General features: G+C 38.5%; 1 protein-coding gene across 2 annotated transcripts in view; it reads left to right on the forward strand.

Annotated features, from left to right (window-relative positions):
- PPP4R3A (protein phosphatase 4 regulatory subunit 3A) overlaps window positions 1-23,073 on the forward strand; it is a 45,335-nt gene that overhangs the window by 14,218 nt on the left and 8,044 nt on the right. The window contains exons 2-10 of one of the 2 annotated variants that reach the window (XM_066388074.1): window positions 2,275-2,330; window positions 5,218-5,316; window positions 9,954-10,571; window positions 13,626-13,703; window positions 13,785-13,901; window positions 14,755-14,910; window positions 17,147-17,278; window positions 17,376-17,478; window positions 18,778-18,936. In XM_066388074.1, the coding sequence (XP_066244171.1) occupies window positions 2,275-2,330; window positions 5,218-5,316; window positions 9,954-10,571; window positions 13,626-13,703; window positions 13,785-13,901; window positions 14,755-14,910; window positions 17,147-17,278; window positions 17,376-17,478; window positions 18,778-18,936 (1,518 nt within the window). The remainder of the gene's footprint in view (window positions 1-2,274; window positions 2,331-5,217; window positions 5,317-9,953; window positions 10,572-13,625; window positions 13,704-13,784; window positions 13,902-14,754; window positions 14,911-17,146; window positions 17,279-17,375; window positions 17,479-18,777; window positions 18,937-23,073) is intronic. The other variant, XM_066388075.1, reaches the window with a different exon arrangement.

Here is a 23,073-nt window from a genome sequence, read left to right on the forward strand (position 1 = left end):
TTTTTTTCTTTTGGGTAGGCATTACTCAGCTTGGTTCTATGACACTAGACCCCTTGTATTTTTTCAAACATTACAAAGTAATCCAGTTTTTGTTCACTCTGCTATGTAGTTTTTTAGAGATGGATTGCTTTTGAGGACATGATATATTTCTTTACTTTTTTTAAGTGAAAGGAGGGGATATAGATGGACTCTCGCATGTGCCTGGGATCCACCCAAAACCCCCATGTAGGGCCAACGCTCAGATCAGCTGAGCTATCGTCAGCACCTGGGCTGACGCTCGAATCAGTTGAGCCATTGACTGCAAGAGGAGAAGAGAGTGAGAAGGGGGACAGGGTGGAGAAGAGAAGCAGATGGTCGCTTCTCTTGTGTGCCCTGACCGGGGATTGAACCCAGACGTCTGCAGGCCAGGCTGACATTTTATCCACTGAGCCAACTGGCCAGGGCCATGATATATTTCTAAGTAGTTTTTTGGGATGTAGTTCTCATAGAAACCATGTTTATGCCATGACTCCTCTTTAAAAAGTAATTTTGATCCATAATGTACCTGACATGCTCTGTAATTTCATTATGAAATAATAGAACACAGTTTTTGTAATAGTAGTTAAAACAGGGGTCGGGAACCTATGGCTGACGAGCCAGATGTGGCTCTTAAAATGGCTGCATCTGGCTTGCAGACAAATCTTTAATTAAAAAAATAATGTTAAAAATATAAAACATTCTAATGTATTACAATCCATTCATTTCCTACCGCTCATGTTCCTACACGCTCATACCGCTGGCTGGAGCCAATCATAGCTGTCCTCCGGGACAACACCAAATTTTTATTGGATAATGCGTAACATACACAGGTCATTGTATGGCTCTCATGGAATTACATTTTAAAATATTTGGCGTTCATGGCTATCTCAGCCAAAAAGGTTCCCGACCCCTGAGTTAAAACAATGAAATGATATTTACAAAGTTAGAGATTTAATACTTTCAAGGGACTTGAGACATTGAGTTCATTCACTTGCTGCTTTTTCTTGTCGTGACTGTAATCACTACATTTCTTAATAATTACCAAAATAAAAATCATGTAGTTGTACACAAAGAAAATTGAAGAAACACTGGAAAATTTGACTATTCTGGCAAATGTTAGAGTAAGATAAGAGGAAGGGGATTAAACAGTTTTCTCTAGAATATGAGAATACTTATCTGAACCTTGGCTAAAATTAGTAAAAAGAAAAGTCTAAAGAAATGGGTGTGGGGATACAGGTGGGAAAAAATATAGACTGCTTAGCTACCTGAAGTACAGAAAGGAAAAGAGATTTTGGGTTAAACAGTTTCGCTAGTGTGGACACAGGATTTGCTTGAAGTGAAAAGTTGTTCATGTGCATAGGGTATATGCCAATTAAGTCATTAAAACTTGATAAATGCTGGTATTTTACTATAGTATATAACACAGCACTGTTACGAGCACATAGTAGTAAATGGTCTGTAAATCACTAATGTGGGACAGTGTCATAAAATCAGTAACAAATTTTAACATAAAAGCAAGCTAATTAAATCTGGAGATGTTAAGCACACCCTTTCCTCAACTGTCTAGCCACTGTTCAGACTGGGTAAATCAGCTTTTAAGTGCTATATGAGAAGAAATGAAAGCTTTGGGCAAGAGGTGCAGAGAAACCTCCTGCTTCTCAAGCATTTTGGGCCAGAACCTGTTTTTAGATTAGTGCATTTGGGGGATAAACTGTAACTGGTTGATGAAGGGAGAGGTGTAAGTATAGTCTTAAAATTTGCTTTTTGTTAAAAAGCAGTAATTTTTTAAATGTCCTAAGTCTTATAACACTCTTAGGGGTAAAAATCCAGAAATGTGCAGATTAGCTTACAGTGAGAAATAAATTATTTGAAGATGGAGAAGTGTGGTAATATTTGTATTAAGAAGTTTCTTTAACTTTAAAAAAAAGATGGGGTGACCTGGCGGGATAGTGTGGTTAGTTAGAATGTCATCCCGAAGCACAGAGGTTGCTCGTTCGATCTCCAGTCAGGGCACATACAGGAATAGCATATGTTCCTGTCTCCCCCCCCCCCTTCTTTCCTTTCCCCTCCTCTTTCTATAAAATCAGTCAATAAAAAAAATTTTTTTTTTTTTTTAGGAAAAAGAAATTTTCTTAACTGAAGTTGTATGTACATCAAATGTTTAGAAAATACTGTATATATGTGTGTTTGTAAGGAATATATAGTTTTGTTGCTTTGCAGTTACATAATGGAATGTTTTGTCTTTTTGTTTCTTAGGCTCTCTACTATTAGAATCCAAAATAAATCCTAACACTGCATACCAGAAACAACAGGTAAAAATTTGAAGATGTGTTTTATTTTGTCTATTACTGTAGCCTCTGTTTGGTGATTAAATGAAAATTTACCCTCTTGATTCCTTACAATAAAAAATTAAAGACAGATTACAACATACTTTGCCAATCTAATTCTAAAATATGAGTTCTACCAGTCTCTCTAGCATATAAAGCAGTTGTCTTAAATTTAAAAAAAAAACAATTTGACTGACACTATATTCTAGATAGTTGAACCAGCTGAGCCTCAATTCTCAAAAGTTAAAACGAAAACATCACAGTTATCTTGTTTGTGCCTAAAGTTTAAGAGAAAGTGGCCACTGATAGAATCATCAACCAGTAACACAACTAAATAGTAGAAACTCCTTCCTTTGCTGTTGTAGAGGCTAGTGTAGATATGAATTTGATTTCTTACATAGCCTGAAGAGGGCCTTATAATGTTATAATTTTTAAAGTAGCTCTCAATTTGAGTACATTCTTTCTTGTACCTTTCTGATACGCAAGAGATACCTGAAAGTAAATCTTTTCTCCACTTAGTTCCTGCTAGCACTACCCTCAAATGGTATCTATTCAGAACACACATACGCTGTTCTACACCACAAGTGAAATCAGTATCAGTTTCTTCATTGCCCTGAAGGTGCAGAGATAAAATAATTTATATTAAAGAATATTAACTAACACATTCATGTATATATTTAATAACTATTTGCTTATATCATTTTGTAAATTATAAAGTTCTTTGCTTCATCTTCAACACTAAAATACAACTACAAGGAAATTAGTGTTTTGCTTTATTTTGCACTTTAGGTGATGCCTAAAGATTGTGCCTTGCTTGAAGTTACACAGAGAGTACCTAGGAAAGCTGATATTAACTTCTAAATTTTTTTAATGGTGATATTTTTTTTTGTCCAAAAACATTGGTACAATATGAAATATTTTCCTGGTAGTTTAATGGTTTTTTAAAACACTGTTGTATTTAGTGTTCTTAAGAAAACTTAGGTTTGATTGGAGAGGTTGGAGACTAGAGTATTTGACTTGGATGTTCAACACTTAAATACATAAATTCATGTTTTGAGGTTTCAGTGAAGTGTAAAATGTATCCTAAGAAAAAAGGAAAGATTGAGTCTGTTTTGAGGATGAATGAGCAAATCCATGTTTGGTTGGATGATAAGCAGGCAAGGTGATTTGATGAAAATTAGGTTCTTCACAGAAACAGAAGAGCAAGTTGTAAACATTTTCTAACTTCCAAATTTGCAATTGGATAATTAAGACCATATGTATAGCTGTGCCCTGATTTAAGCCTCCAAATTATTCTGAATATACATTATAGCAGAGTAGTTGCTTACAGTTATATTTATCTTATTACTAGTGTGATACTGGTTTTAGGCTTGTTTCAGTGGGTCTTGTACTATCATCCCCTTCATAACAGTATATGTTATACTCATTTTAAAGATGAAGAAACTGTAGCTCAGGGAGATTACCCAACTAATTTCTGGCATGCTGATCTTAACAATGTTCATGTAAATTATTTTGAACCTGAATAGCTACTCATACATGTGAAAAGTTCACCTGCCTAGGGTCTGTGGTCTCTAGAAATCCATGGAGATGGTAAAAAGGGATCTTGGAGCTCCTTTTAAAAATTCTGAGTAAGTTTGTGTATACTATTAGTAATGCTACACAGCCGATCAAATGATCACTTATAAACTTCTGAATGGCATTACTTTAGTTTGGTGAAAGACCATTGGTCTTATGATGGACATTTGTATACTTGACTGAACAGAGTTAATATGCAAGATTAGCAAACAAATGTTTAAACATGAGATCCATTTGTGTACAATAAAAGATGTCTTTGGTAATGAAAGTATTAGAAACTGCCACAGTTAAAATATACAGTTAAAGTTCCTTTAAGGCACCTTAAAGACAATTTAATGTTTCCTCCTTAATATAGGAACTATCCTCCTGACAGATGCTTAGCCAGCATTTACATGGCTCCTTTCAGTTACTTATTGGTTGAATTGAGATGTTTTGTTTTGTTTTCCTTTATATTGTACTCAAATCCATCTAACTCTAATTTCTCCTATATCTTCTCTTTGGACCAGCTTGAAAGAAGGCTACATGGTAGCCATTATGTTAAACTGCATTTTTTTGAAATGATTGGTTGCTATGAAACTGTGTATATTTTTTACAGTAAGTTTGAAAAGATACCTAGAGCCTATAAATATTTTTGTTATGCAATGCATATTTTAGGACACATTATCTTGTGCTTCGGGGAATATAAAATGGTCTCTTATTGCAAGTGTAGGGTCTTGCTGAGATTACATCTTAATAAAAACTGTTGAACAGTTTATTAAACTTACTACATTAAGAAAAGTGAAAAAGTAAAGGGGAGGTAGGAGCTTCCTTGAACCACAGCACTGATTAAAGTTAAGAAACCTGTCTAGATAAATGCTTACATATTACACACTTAGCCAGTAATTTCAAGGGTTTCATGGGCCCCTTGGACTCCATGTGCACTAGGTAATTGATGTTGACAACAGGAGGAGGAGCGAGGCTTATCAATCCCATCCTCCTAACATACCCTAGTTATTAAATGCTCAGACTTGCTCTTTGGTATAAACTGGAACTGTTCAACCATAGGATTGTACAATGTTTATTTTGTATGTTTTAGTACAGGAGAGATCACATTCTCATTTGTTGTTGTGCTTTTCCTCAAGGAAAGACAGATTTATAGATTGGATAAAATGAAGCATAAAAAGGCATAGGTAATTACCTATATCGATGTTGCAAAAAGTAAAAATTAATTTCTTTTTGCTTTATCTGTTTGCCTTATACTTGGAAGTAGTTTGTGATAATGTATGTTAATCATTCAGACTACTTTTTTTTTCTCAAGGACACTTTGATTGTGTGGTCGGAAGCTGAAAATTATGATTTGGCCCTTAGCTTTCAAGAAAAAGCTGGATGTGATGAAATTTGGGAGAAAATATGTCAGGTAATTTTAAAAATTAGAAAGCCAACATATTCTCTACTTTGTTTTTGGGAGGATTTTTGTTTTGTTTTGGTTTTTTTGCTGTGCTTTCAGCTAATGCCCAAGATTCTAAACAAATAACAATGGTGGGCAAAAGTATGTTTACAGCTGTGAGTATTCAAAACACAGTTTATTCTTGTATTACTATTTAGTAAATATTGTATTTATTTGTATAACTATAAGCATACTTTTGCCTATCTCTGTACACAGTATTTCATATAGATCTCTTAAATTCACTACTTTCTGTGAAAAGCCTGATTAAAGAAATGTTCATTTTCTTGACAGCAGACCATGTAGCCCAGACCTTTGTTGTGTGCCAGTTTTCTATCCGCTGCCTTTCTGAGAGCCGCCGTTAGTGCTCACTTGCGTCTCAGATTTAATAGTCCAAAACTAAACATAATGTAACTTAAGTCTGTTCTTTCTCCTCTTCCCCTCATCTCAGTAACTGCCATCTAGTTGCTGAACCCAGAAACTAGAGGGCTGTATTTATCCTTCCTTCACTTCACTCCTTATATTCCTTCATTCCCTCAATTCTAAATATTAAACTCATTCACTTATCTTCATTTTTACTATCAGTTTACTAAGCCATCATCATTTCTTGTCTGGTTTATTGCTTTCATCTAACTGGTCTTTTCAAATCCACACTATAGCTAGGGTGATCTTTTTAAAATGCAAGTCTAATGATATCACTCTTTTTGTTCAGTAATTTCTTTGGCTCTTGACTTATTTCTTCATCCTCAATTTGCATGTTCTAGTTCAGTGGTCGGCAAACTCATTAGTCAACAGAGCCAATATCAACAGTACAACGACGATTGAAATTTCTTTTGAGAGCCAAATTTTTTAAACTTAAACTATATAGGTAGGTACATTCCTTATCGAGGTAGCGCCGCACGTGATATTTTGTAGGAGTCACACTCAAGGGGCCAAAGAACTGCATGTGACTCGCAAGCTGCAGTTTGCTGACCAGGGTTCTAGTTGATACTGGAGTTTCCTACTAACTCTAGTACCTCAGTCTATAATCTTGATAATCTTTTGTGAATGCATCTTACATGTTTCAATGTCTTAAGCCATTGGCTCTTGTTAAGGGTTCATTTAGACCATTGCATCCTGAGGATAGTTTCTCTATCTCCACATTTATTTTAGCTGGAGAACCTTCAGCAGATTTTCTCTTTTCTTTTTCCAAGGGAGAGGAGGGTTGACAGAGGGGCAGACTCACACATGTTCCCCAACTGTGATCTACTTGGCAACCCCTATCTGGGGCCAATGCTCACAACCATGCTATTTTTAGTGCCTGAGGCAGAGGCTCCATTGAGCCATCCTTAGCGCCCAGGGCCTATATGCTTGGACTAGTCGAGCCAGGTCTGCCGGGGGTGAGGGGGAGCAGATGGTCTCTTTTCCTGTGTGCCTAAATGGGAATTGAACCCGGGACTTCCACATGACAGGCTGATTCTCTACCACTGAGCCAGCTGGCCAGGGCTTTCAGCAGATTTCTTAATTCAGTGGTTGTCAGTGTTTAGTCCTCAGACCAGCAGCACGATCATGGCTTTAATAAGGCCTCTAGATCACATTTTCTCTGAGGGGCAAGAACTAAATTATTTTAGGCTTTGTGGGCCACACAGTTGAGCCACTCTTCAACTCTGCTGGGAGTTTGTTTTTTGGGTTTTTTTTGTGTATTTTTCTGAAGTTGGAAATGGGTAGGCAGTCAGACTCCCACATGCGCCCGACCGGGATCCACCTGGCATGCCCACCATGGGGTGATGCTCTGCCCATCTGGGGTGTTGCTCTGTTGCAACCAGAGCCATTCTAGCGCCTGAGGCAGAGGCCATGGAGCCATCTTCAGCGCTCGGGCCAACTTTGCTCCAATGGAGCCTTGGCTGCGGGAGGGGAAGAGAAAGGAGAAGGGGGGGGGAGGGGTGGAGAAGCAGATGGGCACTTCTCCTATGTGCCCTGGCCAGGAATCGAACCCGGGTCCCCCGCATGCCAGGCTGACGCTCTACCACTGAGCAAACCTGCCAGGGCCAACTCTGCTGTTTTTTAGTGCAAAAGTAGCCATAGATAACAAATAAATGAGAGTGTTTTCTCTTTGTGTATAATCTCACAAAAACAGGTGGTGGGCCAGATTTGGCTGTAGTTTGTCAACCCTTGCTTAGGGCAATTCTGATGCACCCTGACATTTGAGAGCCACTGCCTTAAGAGAAGCTGCAATGTCCTTGAGACACAGTTTTCCCTTAACTTACAGAATTTATAAATGATAAATTTATAAATTATAAATTCTGTTATAAATTCTGTTCTGCTGTGCTTTTCATAAATTAACCTTCCTGTTAAGCTGTGTCTTCCCTCCTTTAACATGTGAGAGACTTAACATTTATATCTGAATGTCTTCTTTGCTTTCTATTCTATATAGTTATTTTTATAGCCTGTTCTAGATTTTGTCTTTTGGCATTCTCCCATAAATAGAGGTGACATTAGTGAGCTTAGGGTATGCAAAAATGATTCTCACCCATTCAGACAAGTCTTGTTCTTCTACACCTTTCTGAGTTGAACAGTCACGTATTCTTCTATTAGACCAGTATTTAACTCAGACCTGCACTCAATGTGCCTGGCTCTCCTTTAATATAATTATCTGGTCTTGACTGTACTTAATCTGTAATACACAAACTTGTTGTCTTCATTTGGGGCACAGGTAGTAGTGCTTTGTATACTTGCTCTGCAATACTTTTCCTAGGAATCACTGCTAGTTTATGTTCTTTTCTGGTCTCCTCCCCCAACTTTGACATAGCTTATGTTCAGTATTTCATTTCTCAGTCACTCTTTTATGATCCTGTCTGTATTTCTCAGTCATTATTTCTGGATCCTAGGGAATTCATTATATTTTGCTGCCTGAGATCTTACATGTTTCTCAATTTCTTGAACCCTACTCACCATTTTTAGTATACTCTTGGATAGCAGTTCTGTTTGGGTGCATCTCTTTTCCTTTTATATTTTTCATGGCCATCACAGTCTCATTATCTTCATATTTGACCAGACAGACTTTTAAACTTTCCCTTAATGCAAGCTCTTCGCTAGCTTATACCTCTTTTTCTTTTGTTTTCATTCTTCCATTGTTCCTGTTCTGAAAGTAACACCGAAACATTTGTCAAATTGTACAATTCCACTTTGAATTCCCTGAGCTGGTTAGATTCCAAGAGCATCCTAAATACAGGCCCTTTTAATCACCTTCTTAACTTTTACATTTGCAGATTGGCTCAAGAAGACAGCATTTTCATTACAGTAAAGGCTCTTCTCCCATTTCATTTTGTTTTTTAATCAAATACTACCATTTTTCTGCAGGTAAAGCCATGGCTTGAGTGTAGGAATCGAAAGCTCTAATGAGAGTTTTTGAAATGAACATATGCAGAGCCAAACTTGAAATCCTGCCAGGTACAAGCTGAGGATGCACCCAGCCTCCTTTCAGTGTCCCTGCCCCTAGGTTAAGATGCCACCTTGCAGCATATTTCAGGACGTATCCCAGGCCTTCTTCCCTCCCAGTACCCATCAACAATATCTCTTAGCTATGCTTAGTAATTTAAGTGTCTTGACCATTTCATATAAGGCCTTATTTTCCCATACCTTTACCATTCGGTTTGGCCTGTTAGGCTGCCTTAGTGGCAGTGTTTCGAATGATAGGACCAAGAGTACAAAAGTTGTTTTATTTTAAAATATGTCTTTGACCTTTTGTAAAAATATTCTTTTACCTTCAAGTGCATTCAGCTGTGGAGACTTTATAACCAAATCCCCTACACTGACGTAAGTTGGGGTTTTAATGACAAACTTCAGGACTTCTGGGGGTTTATGAAAGCTACAGGTTTGGGTGTGTAGATAAGAAAACATTTTGTGATTTGGTTACTTTTAGAAGATACTCTTGGGGATAGCTCTTCTTAGATAGGCTGCAGCTAACTTTTTAATGGTCTTCCTTTTGTATGGGTGTACTTGTGTGCCACTCAACTGTTTTCTTCATCATATTTTTGGCCTAGCAGCCAACATTTACAGCAAGTCAGTGATCCAAAGCCAGTTTGTATATGCTTTTTGGCCCTTGATTTCTAAAATTAAATATTTTCCTTGTTGCTTACAATTTTAAATATTTTCTTAGGTCACAGCATTTTGATATTTGTTTGAATTTTACTTAAAAGTTTAATTGTGAGGAGTTTGGTGACTATGCTGGAGCACACAGTGCTGTGAATGTTTCTAGGACTTGCCCTGGTCCGTTGGAAAAGAGGGTCATGGAAATGAGATGTGAGTGTATGTCTCAGCATCAGGCTTCTACACTGAGGGTCTGAAGGGCACTCTTTCTTAACAGGAGTTTAGCATATCCTAGAATGTTCTGTTCCTGGTAAACTTTGCACTTACAAGGAAGCTCATCTTATATCTTAACTTTGAACTAACTTCCTTAAAATTGAAACTGTATTATTTGTAGAAATGTAACTTAGACAAGTAGGCAGTTGGATCAGGTTTGAAGGAGTCTTAAACTTGAAAATTATCATTGTAGTGTTATTTCTTGTATTTATGTAAGAATACCACTTAGGTTGATTATATTGTCAGCTATCACAAATCTGATTTAATAGGTTCAAGGAAAGGACCCTTCAGTGGACATCACTCAGGACCTTGTAGATGAATCTGAAGAGGAGCGTTTTGATGATATGTCATCGCCAGGTTTAGAATTGCCATCTTGTGAATTAAGTCGCCTTGAGGAAATTGCAGAACTTGTGGCATCATCTTTACCTTCCCCCCTGCGTCGTGAAAAACTTGCACTAGCACTGGAAAATGAGGGTTATATTAAAAAGCTCTTAGAGCTTTTTCACGTGTGTGAGGATTTGGAGAATATTGAAGGACTGCACCACTTATATGAAATTATCAAAGGCATCTTCCTCTTGAATCGAACTGCTCTTTTTGAAGTTATGTTCTCTGAGGAATGTATAATGGATGTCATTGGATGCTTAGAATATGATCCTGCTTTATCACAGCCACGAAAACACAGGGAGTTTCTAACAAAAACAGCCAAGTTTAAAGAAGTGATCCCCATATCAGATCCTGAGCTGAAACAAAAAATTCATCAGACATACAGAGTCCAGTATATACAAGACATGGTTCTACCTACCCCTTCAGTCTTCGAAGAAAATATGTTATCAACACTTCACTCCTTCATCTTTTTCAATAAGGTAGAAATTGTTGGTATGTTACAGGTGAGTTTGGTCATTCTTTTCTTCGTACTTAAAAAGATACCTACTTGATTGATAACCATTTAAACTGTTAATTGTCTTTAGCAGAAATACTTTTGTGTTTGTTTTATGTAACTAAAGTTTCTTTTTTCAGTATGCCCAGTCTCTCAGGTCTGATGTTTTAGGGTGCTCACATCAGAATTACCTAGGCTGCAATTTCCTAGATTCTGCACAAAGCACAGAATCAAAATCTCTGTGAGCTGGCCAGTAATCTCCATTTGTAATACCCCCAAAGTCAAAAAGCCTCTCAATGTATTATCACATAATGCGTGAATTAGTCTGTTTTAACTGAAATAAAAGTTGGCATAGTGTCAAGATTTCTGATTTATACACCTCCCATGTTTTTTGTTTTTTTGATACTCAAGAATAACAGATATGTGATGTGACTCCCTCTTTCCTTCCCTCTTTCCTTCCCTTTCTCCCTTCCCTCCCTCCCTCCTTCCTTTCTCCCTCCCTCCTTCCATTTATTATTATTAATGTTTTTTATTTTGAGAGTAGTTACTAAAGGCTGGGCGGTGACACAGGAAGGGCCTGGGATAGGAGAAGCCGTAGGAGAGAGTCTGGGCGGGGCTGCTTTGGCTCCCTGGGAAGTCAGAGAAAAGGGGCCTTGGAGACAGGCTCAGGGGGTTGGCCCTAGACGAGCTGCTGTTGCCTATTGGCCCCCTGGTTGCAAGTCTCATGAGGTTCCTTAGAGTCTAGGACAGGGGTCCCCAAACTTTATACACAGGGGGCCAGTTCACTGTCCCTCAGACCATTGGAGGGCCGGACTATAAAAAAACTATGAACAAATCCCTATGCACACTGCACATATCTTATTTTAAAGTAAAAAAACAAAACGGGAACAAATACAATATTTAAAATAAAAAACGAGTAAATTTAAATCAAGAAACTGACCAGTATTTCAATGGCAACTATGGGCCTGCTTTTGGCTAATGAGATGGTCAATGTGCTCCTTTCATTGACCACCAATGAAAGAGGTGCCCCTTCTGGAAGTGCAGCGGGGGCCGGATAAACGGCCTCAGGGGGCCGCATGTGGCCTGCGGGCGGGCGGTAGTTTGGGGACCCCTGGTCTAGGAGATGCACTCCTGAGAAGGAAGAAAGGTGTGGGTGTGCTCCGGGGAGGGGGAGGGGGAGAGGGAAAGGGAGGAGGGGTGCTGCTAACTGGTTCTTTAGCTCCACATGGTCCTGCTTTTGTTGAGCAGTGATTTGTCACTTGAGTGTTTTCTTGGTCTTTATACTTGTAAAATGCCAGTTTTACTCATAAGTATGAATAATTTCAAGTTAAGTGCTTCTGTGAAGAAAAGAAAATTTAACAAATTTTTTTGAGGAGTGATTGAGGTATACTTTTATTTTTTGATAGAGGTATAATTTAAAACAGGTGTTTACCAACCCTAATTGCTTTTCATATGTGCCTTGACTGGGCAAGCCTAGGGTTTCGAATCAGCGACCACAGCGTTCCCGGTTGATGGGCGCTATCCATTGTGCCACCACAGGTCAGACTACACTGTTCAACAAATAGAGAACAAGAGTTTTCTACTTCTGTACCCCAAGTGCAGCAGTTTAGAGAATCTTTTTAATCATTTCATTTCTTTCTTACATTGTATCTGGGATACATCTTAAAATTGGAATGCCATCCTCAGCTATGGCCTATTTGTACATTTTAAAAAGAGTAAAGGTGGGAATAACCAGACTACTTGAGTATCATAGAAAATATTTATTGAGTATCTAGAACAAAGAATATGGAGTTTATAATATAGTGGGAGATTATGTGTGCACACATACATATTTAGACTCAGGCTGAAGTAGTTAGTGTTGAATTTATTTCTAGCTGAGGTGGTGTGGAATTAAAATACAACAAAAATCTTAAAAAATAGTGATGGAAATAATTGGACAGGAAGACTGTACTACGTACTGTAGTGGGCTTTGGGTAAATTTCTTCATCTGTCTCAACTGTAAAATAAGGAGGTAAGATAACATCTGAGGTTCTTTCCAAGTTCTCTACTTGTATTTGCCCCAGGAGAGTGTCTTTTGAATCCTTTCAAAATAATTTAATGTATATTAAATTATGTGTGTATATTGGCTATTTTCAAATAGATGTTTCTTTAAAAGCTCTGAATTTAGCTTTTTTAAATATTGAGTCATTTTCTGTGTTTTTTAAACATCAAGGAACCCTGACCGGATAGCTCAGTTGGTGAGAGTGTCATCCCAATATGCTAAGTTGGCAGATTCATTCCCAGTCAGGGCACATACAAGAATCAACCAAGGATGCATAAAGAAGTGGACCAACTTCAGTGTTTCTCTCTCCCCCTTCTCCCCCTGTTTCTCCCTTCTCTTTTTCCCTCTTCCTCTCCTCTTTTTCCTTCTTCCTTTTTCCTCTCCCTCTCCCCCCTCCTTCTTCTCCCTCTCTCCTCCCCCTCTCCCTCTCTCCTCCCCTTCTCCCTCTTTTCTCCCCTTCTCCCTCTCTTCCCTCTCCCTCCCTCCTTTCCCTTCACCTTCCTTTTCCTCTCTCTAAAATCAGTAAATTTAAAAAAAAATCAAGGAAACTTTATCTTCATATGAGAGGTCATAGAACCTTGCCTTCTAAAGTTAAGGTCATGAAACCCTTTGAAAACCAGGGGTCTGTAAACTGGTCCATACCTGTTTTTATAAATAAAGTTTTATTTAAACACAGCACACACATTTATTTACATACTGTCTATATGGCTGCTTCCTAGTATAACAACAGAGTTGTAGTTGTGGCAGAGACATATGAGCTGCAAACCTAAAATATTTACAGTGTGGCTCTTAAATAGACTTGGGAAACAGAGCGCTGCCAAAATATAAAGAACACACTTTCTATATAAATTGCCAATTCATCCTCTAATAGTTTGGTTTTTCTTTCTCTCTTTTAAAAAAATAACATCACAATACATTCTTTTTCCAGTTATAGCTATTTACACCTTCTATTACAGTATCTTGAAATTATTTTATTATACTCTTACCCATTAATTAGCATTAATTTATCCTTTGATTTCACAGGAAGATGAAAAATTTCTGACAGATTTGTTTGCACAACTAACAGATGAAGCAACAGATGAGGAAAAAAGACAGGAATTGGTAAGACATTTCATATTATAAAGGACATGAGACTAAAACAACAGACCTTCTATATTCACTTATCATTTTTTCTGATTTCAGGTAAACTTTTTAAAAGAATTTTGTGCATTCTCCCAAACGTTACAGCCTCAAAACAGAGATGCTTTTTTCAAGACTTTGTCAAACATGGGCATATTACCAGCTTTAGAAGTCATCCTTGTAAGTCTGTTTTTCTGTACATTCAATTACCACTATATTTTTAATCTACAAAAGGAATGTATATTTATGTAACAATCAAGTATTTGATTATAGTTAATATTAGCTGTGTATTACAGTTAAAAAGGTATAAAATTTTAGTGTCAGTTCTTACATTACTGAAAGAATACTCAAGGGAAGGTTCCATATTCTTAATGATAATTTGTTAACTTTGCAGTCTACTGGTTATGTTAAAGTAGAAAAGTAAGAATAAAAGAAAGTATAACTATATATAAAGAATAAGGGTTTTTGCATGCAGCAGAATTTCCTTGACCTCTTTTTGTTTTATGTTTTTTTGTTTGGTTGGTTTTTTTGTGTTTGATTTTTTGTGTTTTTTTTTGTATTTTTCCAAAGTATAAGTGGGGAGGCAGTCAGACAGACTCCCCCGCATGTGCCCATCTGGAATCCACCCGGCATGCCCACAAGGGGGCGATGCTCTGCCCATCTGGGGCGTTGCTCCGTTGCTGCCTGAGCCATTCTAGCACCTGAGGCAGAGGCCATAGAGCCATCATCAGTGCCTGGGCCAACTTTGCTCCAGTGGAGCCTTGGCTGCGGGAGGGAAAGAGAGAGATGGAGAAGAAGGGGGGGAGGGGTGGAGAAGCAGATGGGAGCTTTTCCTGTGTGCCCAGGCCGGGAATCGAACCTGAGACCTCCACATGCCAGGCCGACGCTCTTATCGCTGAGCCAACCAGCCAGGGCCCTTGACGTCTTTTTTATTGCAATGTTTTCTTATAAATTTGTTAGGTTTTGAATTTATGTAGCAATAAGTACTATATTTTTATAATTGTAGGAGAAATAAGTGATTTTTGATCTGCAGGGCATGGATGATACACAGGTGCGAAGCGCTGCTACTGATATATTCTCATACTTGGTTGAATATAACCCATCCATGGTACGAGAGTTTGTCATGCAGGAGGCACAACAGAATGATGATGTAAGTAAGAAGTTAACAGAGCAAAAAATAACCAACAAGGTAAATATTATTTGCACTAACAGTAAGTATTTATACATGGGAAGCTATAGTGTATTTATTTAAGATTTAAATAGTTGCTGTTTGGGAAAAGTGTAGTCATAATATCAGATGGCTTCTACTTCCTCTAAATTGGCTCCTGTCTTAGTTTTAAAGTGTGTCTTACAGCAGTTACTTTTTTAATGCTCAACTTAAATTTCATTTTCAGTTTTTGAGATTGTTTTTTAATTCTTTAGTTAACTTTCTGTATTTATATCATTTAATCAATAAACTGTTATTCTGGATATGGAATTATGAATAACTTTCCTAGGAAAACATTGACTGCTAGGGATTGATTCTCAAAGTCATCAAGAATGAAGAAATGAAGCATACTCCCTTGGAAAGTATTTAGGGCGCCTTTACTCTAACCATAGGGAACAAGCTGTTGTCTTGTTCATACACACACATACCAGTGTTAAAGTAAGTGAGAGAGTATATCCTGGTAACGGGAAGGGCACTCTAGAATGCATGGTGCGTGGCATATGTGGTAGCCCTAAGTGTGTGCTCTGTTTTGTTGTCAGGTAATTAACGCGGTGATTCTGGTCCCTGCTCTTCTTACCCCATTAAATCTTGAAAGTAATTTTCTACTGAATAAATTAGGATGGTCTGCCCTCAACTCCTTAAGGGGGCGGGGGAAAAGACATCCTCTTAGGCTGGAATTCTGTATAGATTTTTTTTCTCATATTTTTACAAAGTGAGAAAATAAATTACCTTTTTAAAAGATCCTGAAGTGTTGTGACGTCAAAGTGAAGTAGAATGTCTAGTTTCTATTTTCAAGTTATTTTTTTCATTGTAATGTCAGGGTAGGTGCAGAGTACAAGTTTGAACTGTTGAATATTATCATGTTTTTCTTTAGTCCTATCTTGGAACCAAAATATCTGTATTAAAGGCTGTTCTTGTTGGCTCTATAACCCACTGGTTGACAATAAAATGATGTACTTGACTCCATGCAGTAGTAATAGGTCTCTTGATTTCCCGTCTTAATCATCATTTCCATATACTCTTGCATTTTCATTTTGTCTATCCTACCCTTGCACATATAGGCAAGTGCAGGGATTTTTCCATTGAAACTGTCTTGGTTTTTATTTACTCCTTGGGCCAGGAACACTAGTCACAGTGACATTCGGAATCTATGTAATACATTTATTCTCCTTTGTTGTCCTGTAAATACTGTAATCTCATTTCCCCCAATTTTAGACGTTCAGATACTAATTTATAGTTTCTTAAAAAAGAAACTTTGTTGTTTCCATAAATGGAGAATAGATATAGATACCATTTGCCGTGAGTAGAAGGAATCCATAAAAATACAGTGAAAGTAGAACAATGTTATAAATTTAGCTAAAAGGAAAAAAAAAGCTTGACCCATGGTGGCTCGGTAGATAAAGCATCGACCTGGAATGCTGAGGTTGCCTGTTCAGAACCCCGGGCTTACCCAGTTAAGACACATGGGAGAGGTAGTTGCTGCCCATTGATGCCTCCTACTCCTCCAAATAAAATCTTTAAAAATATATAATAAAAAAGCTATGGACCTAAGGCTATTTTGTTATCCAAACTGAAACTTTGATTTAATCACAGGGATTAAAGATACTAGAAAAAGAAACTTTTTTTGGTACTGTGCCTGTACAATATATATATATATTTTTTTGTATTTTTCTGAAGCTGGAAACGGGGAGAGACAGACAGACTCCTGCATGCGCCCGACCGGGATCCACCCGGCCCGCCCACCAGGGGGCGACGCTCTGCCCACCAGGGGGCGATGCTCTGCCCCTCCGGGGCATCGCTCTGCCACGACCAGAGCCACTCTAGCGCCTGGGGCAGAGGCCAAGGAGCCATCCCCAGCGCCCGGGCCATCTTTGCTCCAATGGAGCCCTGGCTGCGGGAGGGGAAGAGAGAGACAGAGAGGAAGGAGGAGGGTGGAGAAGCAAATGGGCACCTCTCCTATGTGCCCTGGCCGGGAATCGAACCCGGGTCCCCTGCACGCCAGGCCGACGCTCTACCGCTGAGCCAACCGGCCAGGGTCGCCTGTACAATATTTTAGGGAAAGACTTTCATATATTCCCTTAAAGAAGACAGTTAATCATTTGATTTTTGTTGTAGTTAACAAGACAGCTAGAGCTAGGTATAATGCTGTAGTATGTCATAGTGTGTGCTTTTTCTGTTCTCTCATAGTAAGTAATCCTTATTGTATTTTTCTCACCAGGATATTTTGCTCATCAATCTCATTATAGAACATATGATTTGTGATACAGACCCTGAACTTGGAGGAGCAGTCCAGCTTATGGGCCTGCTTCGAACTTTAGTTGACCCAGAAAACATGTTAGCTACTGCCAATGTAAGCCGTGGGCATTTTTCTGTCATGCTTAGGTATTATTTATTGCTGGTAGAAACCAATGCAGTTAAAATTCATTGAAGTATTTTTGATTCCTTAGAAAACAGAAAAGACTGAATTTCTGGGTTTCTTCTACAAACACTGTATGCATGTCCTCACTGCTCCTTTACTGGCAAATACAACAGAGGACAAACCAAGCAAAGGTAAGGTGATGCAGGTTGGTAGTTCTTTGTTCTTGAATTCTGGAACTTGCAGTTGGTGTTAACATAGAGATCTAATGTATTTTCATATTAGAGGCGTCCAAAGTATAAAATTTCTTTAAAGTGTTATCAAAGATAATAAAAAGGTAAAAAAAAAAATATATAAGGGGTGATTATTTGTTGCTTTCAGAATTTTAAAGCAATTTTTTGTTAAAGCAGTATTTGGTTTTAGTTTGCATTTATACAGATGAGATAAATATAAGGAAGTAGCTATGAAGAAATTCACTTAAGTTACTTGTACTCCAGATGTGTAGCAGCGCAGAGCTTGTACTCAGTATTAAGCTGTTTTTATTGGCATTGAGGATTATTCCTATGTTTCAATTATCAATATCTATTATTTCTGCATTGTATTCCTTTAGCTTTTAGCTTGTGTATGTCTTTTTAATTTAGAAAGTAGTTTTAGGGTCTTCATTGGGAAATCTCTTATTGAAGCTTTTGAGAATAAACACATTATTTTGTCATGAATTATCAATACAGTATATTTTAACCTTACAACACTACTTAGAAAATATGTGTTAAATTTACTTTTTTTATGACTCTAGAATCAAATCTGAGAAACATGATACTCATTTTTCCTATCTACTTTATGTTAGGTAAAACTTGAGGCTTCTTTTCAACCACATGTTCAATTTATCAGACATTTATTGAGAACCCATTGGATGGAAGGCATGTGCTATATATAATCTTTAGGGGCTTAGTGGGGGGATTGAAAAAGTGAGAAAAACATTTTGAGAGGCTTGCTGCCTGATGAGGAAGATAAGCCAGTCATTACAATTCAGTGTGGATTCATTATATGTAATAAAGGAGGCATAGAACACACTTGATTCATAGGAGCAGAGAGTAACTCAGCCAAAGACCAGATGGTGTATGGCAGAACCTCTTATGCTACGTGCACATCTGCTGAGGGAGCAGGTGTGCTGAGGGATGTGTTAAGACGTGGTGTAGAGCATTCTTGCACTTCGGAATAAAGCAGATCTAATAGATTTATATCCCATCTCTACAACTAACTTTTCAGACTTGGATCTTATGAAACTATTTCCTCATATTATTTAAATAAGAAAAAATGTAAAGCATCATTCTTGGTACATGGTAGGTATTCAATGAATGTTAGTTTCCTTTTCCTTAACTTTAAAATATTTGGATTAATAGAAGGGATTTTACTTGATTGGAATTTGGAATCTTACATTTGGGGAGGAAAAGAATATTAGCCATTAAATATAAATTGTGTTTTGTTTATTTTAGATGACTTTCAGACTGCCCAGTTGTTGGCACTTGTATTGGAATTGTTAACATTTTGTGTGGAGCACCATACCTACCACATAAAGAACTACATTATTAATAAGGACATCCTCCGGAGAGTGCTAGTTCTTATGGCCTCGAAGCATGCTTTCTTGGCATTATGTAAGTGTTACTTCTGCTAGAACTACTTAGCTGTTTATTATCATGTTGTTATCTGTAGGCCTTACTGCCTGAGAAGAAAAGATCACTGGTTTTAGGTCAGGAGAGCTGACACTAAACCACACTGATTATGTACTTGTGCCACATTTTGAGCAGGTGTTGTCCTGACTTCTGTTTCTCGTCATTGCACAGCAAAGGGGTTGGAGCATATCTATCAAGTACAGTGTGTCCGTAAAGTCATGGTACACTTTTGGCTGGTTACAGGAAAGCAACAAAAGACTATAGAAATGTGAAATCTGCACCAAATAAAAGGAAAACTCCCAGTTTCATACCTCTTCAGTGCAGTTCGATGTGGGCTCACGCACAGATATTTTAGGGCTCCTTAGGTAGCTAGCCCGTATAGCCTCTACAGACTGGTCACTGACTGATGGCCTACCAGAACGGGGTTTCTCCACCAAACTGCTGGTTTCCTTCAACTGCTTATCCCACCAAGTAATGTTATTCCTATGTGGTGGCACTTCATTATAAACGCGCCGATATTCACGTTGCACTTTGGTCACAGATTCAAATTTAGCAAGCCACAGAACACACTGAACTTTCCTCTGTACCGTCCATATCTCGACTGGCATGACCATGGGCTGCTCCGCTGTATACACGGTGTTCTGTCATCATCTGCGCATGCGCACATGCTGCCACATCATCCTACAGAATCTGGGAAGGTTTTCCTTTTATTTGGTGCAGATTTCACATTTCTATCATCTTTTGTTGCTTTCCTGTGACCGGTCAGAAGTGCACCATGACTTTATGGACACACTGTATATTACTCTACTATAGTCCTTCGTGAAGATAGCACCGAAGATCGTTTTACCTCAATTATTTTTTAAATTTAGAACAGCATTACTAATTACAAATTAGGAATTCTTTTTCTGACACAGCTCTCAACACAAATCATGAAGAGCATTTTATAATTCAGAAAATTTATAGCTAATAAAACTGAGTTCCCAAAACATGTTCTTTCTAAGTACAGAATGCCAAGCACAATGGTTGCAGTTGGTCCATTTGTTAATTCCACAAATTATTTTTCCCCAGCTTTATTGCAATTTATTTGATACATAACAGTGTGTTTCCTCAGATATTTTAGAGTAGGAGAGGTAAACTACAGCTGTGACCAAATTCAGCCTCCAATCTATTTTTGTACAACCTGCAAACTATAAATGGTTTTTGTGCTTTAAAGCAGTTGTTTAAAAAAAGAAAAAGCTAGAGACCGTATGTGTCTCACAAAGCTTAGACTATGGCTCTATAGACCTTTCTGGGAATGGTTTGTCAACTCTTTTAGAGCAACAGATTGTCTTTTAACAAGGTTGTTTTTAGTTATATGTGTTTTTCAATTCAATAATTGACTTACTGTACTCTTAAGGCTTATTTTAGGTAAAAAACATTTTACTGAATTCGAAATAGGATAATCCAGAATATTCTTGGTCATATAGCAGCTAGCCTTCTTTGATTAACCTGGCAGTCCAATTTTAGGGATACCCTAGAGCCCTGGTCGGCAAACCGCGTCTTGCAAGATACATTGGCTCTTTGGTACCTTGAGTGTGGCTCTTCCACAAAATACTACGTGCGGGCGCTACCTCGATAAGGAATGTACCTACCTATATAGTTTAAGTTTAAAAAATTTGGCTCTCAAAAGAAATTTCAATCGTTGTACTGTTGATACTTGGCTCTGTTAACTAATAAGTTTGCTGACCACTGCCCTAGAGGCTTGTTAAGTGCCTGATGGTTTAATTTATGCTTTTTGAGTTTTATAGGTAAGTTTGGTTGTTTCATTGTTGTTTAAAGGCATCATAATCATAAACTAATTAGAAGCCTGAACATATATATATCCATTTTAAATATTTTGCTGATTTTTAAAAATACCCTTAGATTATGAAAACATTGTTTATATAAGGATGTTCCTGATGTTGATTGTCTTATCAACATTTTACCTTTAAAATAGTATTAAAGAATTTCTTTCTTTAAAAAATTGCCCTGGCCGGTTGGCTCAGAGGTAGAGCGTCGGCCTGGTGTGCAGGAGTCCTGGGTTCGATTCCCGGCCAGGGCACATAGGAGAAGCGCCCATCTGCTTCTCTACCCGTCCCTCTCTCCTTCCTCTCTCTCTCTCTTCCCCTCCCACAGCCAAGGCTCCATTTGAGCAAAAGATGGCCCGGGCGCTGGGGATGGCTTCTTGGCCTCTGCCCCAGGCACTAGAGTGGCTCTGGTCGCGACAGAGCGACGGCCCGGATGGGCAGAGCATTGCCCCCTGGTGGGCGTGCTAGGTGGATCCCGGTCGGGCGCATGCGGGAGTCTGTCTGACTGCCTCCCCGTTTCCAGCTTCAGAAAAATCCAAAAATATAAAACAAAAAAAAAAAATTATTAGCCCTGGTTGGTTGGCTCAGTGGTAGAGCGTCAGCCTGGCTTGCTGGAGTCCCGGGTTCGATTCCCGGCCAAGGCACACAGGAGAAGCGCCCATCTGCTTCTCCATCCCTCCCCCTCTCCTTCCTCTCTGTCTCTCTCTTCCCCTCCCGCAGCCAAGGCTCCACTGGAGCAAAGATGGCCCGGGCGCTGAGGATGGCTCCATGGCCTCTGCCTCAAGCGCTAGAATGGCTCTGGTTGCAACAGAGCAACACCCCAGATGGGCAGAGCATCGCCCCCTGGTGGGCGTGCCGGGTGGATCCCGTTGGGCGCCTGCGGGAGTCTGTCTGACTGCCTCCCCGTTTCCAACTTCAGAGAAATATATATATATATAAAAATTGATTAACCCTTCTATCAGGTAAACAGTTGTTAGGCTGACTTAGTTTTTCAGGTCAGTGGACACATTGCAGTATGTACTGAGACTATATCTGGTCAGAGTATATTTTTCATTTTCCTGTTTTCAGATATATTTAGTACAATTGCTTTCTGCTAATTATACAGAACTTTCATGTTACCTTAGTAAACTTTTTTTTAGCCATAAGAAATAGGTAGCATCAGTGGCATTAACCTAGACTGCTAAGGACGGCAAAAAATAAATGTATTGGTCTATCCTACTTTCCATATGTCTACGAGTTTATTAGCACACATGAAAGCTGTGCGTTTTCCTTATATACCTAGCACAGCGAAAACGAGAGCCCCAGGACCAAGTTGAGAGGCAGTTTATATAATGCTCCTTTGAATTATGTCACCACAGAAGTTGAAATGTGGGAAAGGGAGTTTGTGAGCTGACGGGACAGAATGGAACAACTGAATAATAAGTTAGTCGTATATCAATAAATTTAATAAACACCTACTACCATATTTCATTGATTCTCAGATACATTTTTGTTTGTACTTATCTTAAGGTGAGTCTTAACAACTAATGGCATGTCATCTGTAGCTCTTTTTGTTTGTTCATTTTGTTTTCTTAGAGAAAAGTTTTTTTGCAGTCAGTGGCATCTTAGATTTGAAGAATTATGCTATATACCTGGTACTAGGGAGATGAAGGTGATCAAGACCGGGACTCAGCTGTCACAGGGCTCAGAGTTGACTAGGAGGAGATGGTCTACAAAAATCAAGACACAGCAGAAATACTAAGTTGTGATGTGTTTGATCTATATTGGAAATGACATATTCTACATGAATAAGGCAGATTAGGAAAATTTTGTAAGAGTTCAGTTCTTTTGGTCGGGAGAGTGTGTGACATTCTTGTTTGAATACACAGTTAATTAACGTGGAAGTGTGGTGTGTTAGTGTCTGGTGTATGTAGAGCATGGGTCCCCTTGGGGAGCGCGGGCAAGGCTAGTCCTTCAGTTTTTTCTCTCATTTGGCTTGCAGTGTTGTTGCAAAGAAAATTTCTCATAATTTAATGAGCTATGACGAGAATCATTAAAAGTTAATGAAAGTTTATAGTGTAGTAAATTTAAGCATGCCAGATAAATTTTAGTTACTTTTTTTATTGTTAATGTTTTCCAAACTAAGTTATCATTAACTGTAATTACTTCTCAAGTCACTATCAGTGTGGCTGTCTCCCCAGGAGTGAGAGTGTAGAAGCTTCTGAGAGAAGCAGCAGGCAGCAGGAACGAGCTCTTCAGGACTGGCTTTGCAGTGGACAGGAGTTTTTATCAAGGGTTTCTAAAACATGTTAAG

The sequence above is a fragment of the Saccopteryx leptura genome, chromosome 6 (assembly GCF_036850995.1).
Source record: "Saccopteryx leptura isolate mSacLep1 chromosome 6, mSacLep1_pri_phased_curated, whole genome shotgun sequence".
In the NCBI taxonomy this organism is placed as follows: domain Eukaryota; kingdom Metazoa; phylum Chordata; class Mammalia; order Chiroptera; family Emballonuridae; genus Saccopteryx; species Saccopteryx leptura.